The sequence below is a fragment of the Ailuropoda melanoleuca genome, unplaced genomic scaffold (genome assembly GCF_002007445.2).
Source record: "Ailuropoda melanoleuca isolate Jingjing unplaced genomic scaffold, ASM200744v2 unplaced-scaffold7902, whole genome shotgun sequence".
Classification (NCBI taxonomy): Eukaryota; Metazoa; Chordata; class Mammalia; order Carnivora; family Ursidae; genus Ailuropoda; species Ailuropoda melanoleuca.
Window position 1 is genome coordinate 13,423 of NW_023253217.1, and position 6,116 is coordinate 19,538.

The 6,116-nt window shown below is 40.6% G+C and overlaps 1 protein-coding gene across 1 annotated transcript; it reads right to left on the reverse strand.

Moving 5' to 3' along the window:
- Positions 1-532: 532 nt before the first annotated feature.
- LOC109488763 (olfactory receptor-like protein OLF4) lies at positions 533-1,486 on the reverse strand. The gene has a single exon (XM_034653345.1). It carries the CDS (start codon positions 1,484-1,486, stop codon positions 533-535), a length of 954 nt encoding a protein of 317 aa, XP_034509236.1.
- Between the last annotated feature and the right edge of the window lie 4,630 nt (positions 1,487-6,116).

Sequence of the window (6,116 nt, forward strand, 5' to 3'; positions counted from 1 at the left end):
CATGATCACATATATCAGCCAGTACGTCAAAGTCTGCATTTTCAGGAAGAACAGTGAAGGTAGTGATATACAAAGGAATGCTGTTCACAAAAGTGAAGCACATGGTCTCAGATTTTTCTCTGTTATAAACTTACATAAATAGCTGTGGTGGTCAAGAGTAGATTTTCCATAGGAGTAGTATTCATTCAAACAAAAGAAAAAATACTCACTATGATATATTTTATTTGAGAATAAATTATTCTTAGTAGGTCCATGTAGTCCTTTGAAATAAGCAAGAATGTCCAAATATTTCATGCACAAAGTTAGAAATAACATTGAGAGAGTAGGGAAATGACAAAGGGAAAATTTCTTGGGTATCAGAGATACCACAAAGCTTAATAAATGGAGTTATGTATATTGTAGGAGAGGTCAAAATAAAAAAAAATAGAAATTTCAGGAAAAAAATTAGAAGAGGCACACTCCACTTCCACAATCTGATCAAAGAATCATTCATTTGGCTCAGGCTTTGTGCCCTGCAATCGTGGGCACGTCTTCAACCCAAGGCTATTGACCCTTTCAGAGCTGCCATCCCAGAGAATCTCAACAGAGCCTCCTTTATGTCTTTGTTCCTCAGGCTGTAGATGAAGGGGTTCAGCATGGGTGTGACCACTGTATACATCACTGAGGCCACTGCACTCGAGTGGGAGCTCTGGGTAGCAGCAGAGCTAAGGTACACTCCTAGGCCTGTACCATAAAATAAGGAGACAACCGAGAGATGAGATGCACAGGTGGAAAATGCTTTATACTTGCCCTGAGCTGATGAGATCCCACGTACAGAGGACACTATCTTAGAGTAAGAGTAAAGGATCCCAATGAATGGACCACCAGCCAGCAACATAGCTACAAAATACATCACCATGTTATTAAGAAAGGTGTCAGAACAGGCAAGGTGGATCATCTGATTGAGTTCACAGAAAAAGTGTGGGATTTCCACTTCTGTACAGAAGGACAGACGCAACACCAGTAAACTTTCTAACAAGGAATTCAGAATGCTCATGATCCAGGACATAAGAACCAACAGTCTACAGAGCCGGGGGTTCATGATGACCATGTAGTGCAGGGGGTGACAGATGGCCACAAAGCGGTCATAGGCCATCACAGTCAGGAGGAAGATGTCTAATTCTGCAAACAGTACAAAAAAATATATCTCGCATAGGCAGCCTTCATAAGTGATCACTTTGCCCTGAACCTGGATGTTCCACAGCATCTTGGGGACGGTGGTGGAGGTGAAACAGATGTCTACAAGGGACAGGTTGGCCAGGAAGAAGTACATGGGGGTGTGGAGGTGGGAGTCAGGGCTGACGGCCAGGATGATGAGCAGGTTTCCAAACACTGTGATCAGGTACATGGAGAGGAAAAGCCCAAATATGAGGGGCTGCAGTTCTGGGTCCTCTGATAAGCCAAGAAGAAGAAACTCTGAAATTTGTGTATCATTGTCTTGTCCCATATGGTGGAGGTGACTTCTGGGAAAGAGGGAAACAGCGTGACTGATTTTCACACAAACTGTATTACTCATAGATTTGAAATGTTACTTTTTATATTTTGAAGTCTAGAAATAAATTTTAATATGTTGTGCTTGTATATGGTCCCCTTCAATGAATCTCTTATATCAGCAGACTGATGGATTTTTCTTCCAATCCCTTTATTCCCCAAAAGGCCATGTATTCTACAGTTTTTTTTTAATTTTTATTATGTTATGTTAGTCACCATACAGTACATCCTTAGTTTTTGATGTAGTGTTCCATGATTCATTGTTTGCATATAACACCCAGTGCTCCCTGCAATATGTGTTCTACAGTTTTAATTAAAAAGTTATTCCAAATTTCAGAGATATAAATTGAGTGTTGGCAATGTTTTAGGCATTCTATAGGCAAGGAGTATAGAGTGCTAGAGAAAAAAGAAGTCCCTATCATGCAATGATGGAGAAAGAATAAATTAACAAATAAGAAAATTAATTACATTTGTGATGGTGGAAGGTGGTAATATGAAGAAAAGGCAAACAGGGATAAAGCAGAGAGTGAATGGGGCATGTTATTTTCATGAGTATGGAGGCCAATTCTGCAGACAAGGTGACATTGGAACACAGACCTCAAGTAAGTGATGGCGGCAGGTCAAGGATTATGGGACGTGTTTCCCAGCAGAGGGAATGGCCAGTGCAAAGGCCCCAAGGAAGGCACTTGTTTCCAAGGTTCAAGTCAAAGAAGCAAAGTCAGTGCTTCAGGGGAATGAGCAGGAGGGAGACTGAGGAGAGACACTCTCAGGCATGCTGAGGAGGGAAGTGGCCTCTCTGCTCCCTGTGAATCCTCAAGGCACAAGGACTTTCCTGTCCACACTGCCTCTCCCACTGCATTCATCATATTGCAAAGGCATCCCATGAATTGAAGAAAATCCCCTTCTCAGTGGTCTCTCTTGATCTAGTTCTGGCCTCTGTGTTGTGTCACCTTGGGATTTATGAGTCCTGGCACCTGTTGTGGGGACTTCTCACACTCTAAAGTCACACACACACAGGACACCGTGGCCCCCTGTGTGTGTTATTCCCTTGTCTTTCTCAGCCCCTGCCATCTTGATTATACCAGGAACGGATCTAATCCAAGTAACCAGATCACCGATCTTTCCCCTGTGAAGTGCAGACATGCCAATTCTTGAGCCTCCCATGGATAAATAATATATATATATTTCTTAATATATTAATATAGTATATAATCTAATATTATATAATATATAATCTTAATATATATATTAAGAAATATATATTAATAGTGTACACCACCTGAAATGAGAAAATGGACTAACCAACACTTCACAAAAGGAAATATATACAATACAACGAAAGTTGGGCATTTTTATATCCAAAATAGAAGACTTCTTTTTTCCTGTATCTCCTGCATCATTATCTGGCTGATTCATTTCTGTGGGGTCTGACAGGAGATGAGGTTAGCCCCTTTCTCCCTTTTCTTACGTGACATCTCTTATTGACATTCTTGGGCTTTGTGTATTGATCTCTCCTTTGACAAACCCAATGGGCACACTAATCCTCATTCTGGATTTCATCCAATGTGCAAAGGCATTCCCAGACATTGGTCTATAAATCCTGCCCACACCATGATAATTCTATCTTTTTGTACTCAGTAATTTGCTTCATATCATTCTGTCTGTGGACATCATATCATACACACATTTATTTCATTGTGCTCTGTCCTCACTGATAGGGTTCGTGATTCAAAATTGCAGGGACTTTGTTTTCTTTGTTCACTTGTTTCTTTCACTAAGTTATGTGGATTTATGTGTTTCATATAAAAAGACCTACAATACGAAAAGTTACAGAATAAAAAGTATGAAGGGATCACAAAACCAGGTTAAAATGTAAAATGAGTAGTTTCAAAACACCTGTCCTAGGCGAATTTGTATGAAAAACCAAAATGAACTGAAATAGGATATAAAATTGCAATCATTAATGATATCAACATGGATTAATAATTAAATTGCCAAAGTCATAAACACAAAAGAATATAACATATAATGTTCCTAGAGTTCTAGGGTTTTTTTGTTAAATGAATTAGAAATTAGGTCTCAATGTGTAAGGACATTTACAACATGGCAAGGTTGTATTTCAATTTCATCGGAAAAGGTTGAATTATTAAATAAATGATGGCATAAGGGACATCTATCTGGAAGAATTAGGAAGTCCATCAGAACTTACAAAAAAAAAGTTAATAACTTAATTAGGCAAACCAAAAAACATAGGGATCCCTCACTCTGAGCTAAGTTGAATTGGCTCTCAGGTGATGATAGGTCAATGTTCTTGGCTTCCATTCTCTCTGACCCTATCATCCATGGTCCACTGGGGTGTTGGACTCACCTGGCTGGGGTGTCTGACAGAAAGGTGTCCCGTGGAAGTCTGAATTCCTCCGTGGACAGCAGATGATATGGCCTAAAGCTCTGTCCTCAGCCAAGACAGCAAGAAGGAATGAAACATAGGCCCCCAGTCAGAATTAGGTCTTGGAACAAACAGACAAGAAGCATGGCCCTTCCCGTCCAAGGTTGCACAGGCTGACGACTGGAGATGAAGAGGTCTTTTTAGCTCCCTGTATCTGCTCATTAGGCGCATTTCCCTCTTGTGACTCCAGCTTCTATGCACATGATTCCCAAGTGGAAAAGTTCTCTGCACAGAAAGGATGCTTTCTTAATGAATCTTGGTTCCCAAAAGACTAGGTTAGAGGTCATGTGAGTCCAGCATTTTTTTTTTACCTCTTTCCCTTGACCCCTTTTCCTTGTTCTCTTCTTGCTCTGTGAATCTCCTGGCATCTTACTTACCTCAGCTCGAAGCTATAATTTTTTCCAAGTCTAAAACCCAGTAACCTGCCTGGGACACCTGGGTGGCTCAGTTGGTTAAACAACTGTCTACGGCTCAGTTCATGATCCCAGGATTCTGGGATTGAGCCCCACATCAGGCTCCCCCTGCTCTACGGGGAGACTGCTTCTCCCTTTCCCTCTGCCTGCCACTCTGCCTGCTTGTGTGCTCTCTCTCTCTGTCAAATAAATAAATAATTTTAAAAATCTTAAAAAAATAAATAAACACAGTAACCTGCCTGGATTAGGTCTCTATCTTCAAAGCATTGACTTCTGGTGGGGACCCAGACCTGCTACCTCCACACAAGTTCTGTTCTTCTCAAGAAGGCAGAGAAGTGTTTTTTTTCTGATAAAAAAAAACCTTGGCCACTACACACTTGGTTTCAGGAGATGTTTGTTGCTACAATTAGGAACTTCTTACCTTATACAAGTTAAGAGCTGCCATGTAGTTCTTTGTCATAAAATGATTGTTCTTTTTAACAGGTGTGTTTAGACCTTTTCATGTATTGTACCATGACCTTCACATCTCATATGGATTGTTTATTTTAATTTTTATAAACATCCTATCCATGAGAAAGTACATTTATGAACTCCATGCTTGGTGCTGTCTAGTGACCTGTCCACATTTAATACCCAAGTATGTGGTGGCCTTGAGTGTCATTCTGTCAGGATGCTTCTACTCCTCAGGCTCTGGGGGATTGGTTCTCAACCAGAAATGAGCTCACCACTGGGGACATCTGGCAATGTCTGAAGGGGTGATGCAAAGCACCTATAATCCACCTAAAATCCACAATTTTGTTATCCTGCCACAAATGAAAACCATAAACACTGAGAAATCCATCCAGACCAGCATCTCTCCAACTTCAGTGTGCCTGTGAATGTGCACGGATCCCAGGACAAATGTAGAATCTGATCACAGGTCCCTGGGTGGCCAGGGATTATGCATTTCTAACAAGCTCCAGGTGATGTTAATGTCTTCGTGTTAGGAGTTAGTTGGGCAGTTAGGTAGTCTGGGCCAGGGTCTCCAACAAAAAAATAAATAAAACATGGAGTCAAGAACAGCTAAAATAAAATAGCACTGAGATCCGGTTTTGCAGCTTAGACAAGACCTCACTGACATTCTGCTTTGCAGCCCTTGAAGAAATGACTTCTTCAAAAAGTCCTAAATAAGACAATTAACCACAAAGCATTTGTCAGTTTCAAGCGTAAGGACCACTTAGGCCATTTGCCCCCAGATGACAGCAAAAAAGAAAGACCCATCTTTTGGGTTTTCAATGCAGAGTATCATATCATCTTCAAAGAGTGAGAATTTGACTGCTTCTTTGCAGATTCGGATGTCTTTCATTTCTTTTTGTTGTCTGATTCCTGAGGCTTGTACTTCTAGTGCTGTGTGAACAACAGCAGTGACAGTGCACATCTCTAACGTGTTCCTGACCTTAGGGGAAAATGTGTCAGTTTTTCCCAANGACCTTAGGGGAAAATGTCTCAGTTTTTCCCAAGTGAGCGTGATATTAACTGTGGGCTTTTTGTATATGGCTTTTATGATATTGAGGAATGTTCCCTCTATCCTTACTCTGTGAAGAGTTTTAATCAATAAAGAATGCTGTACTTTTTATTATGTTCAGTTAGCCACTGTATAGTACATAATTAGTTTTTGGTGTAGTGGTCAATGATTCATTAGCTGTGTATAACACCCATTTGTGTCGGCATGGATGGAACTGGAGGGG

Excerpts from the sequence above, each read along its gene's own strand:
- LOC109488763 (XM_034653345.1), bottom strand. The coding sequence starts at position 1,486 with ATGGGACAAGACAATGATACACAAATTTCAGAGTTTCTTCTTCTTGGC.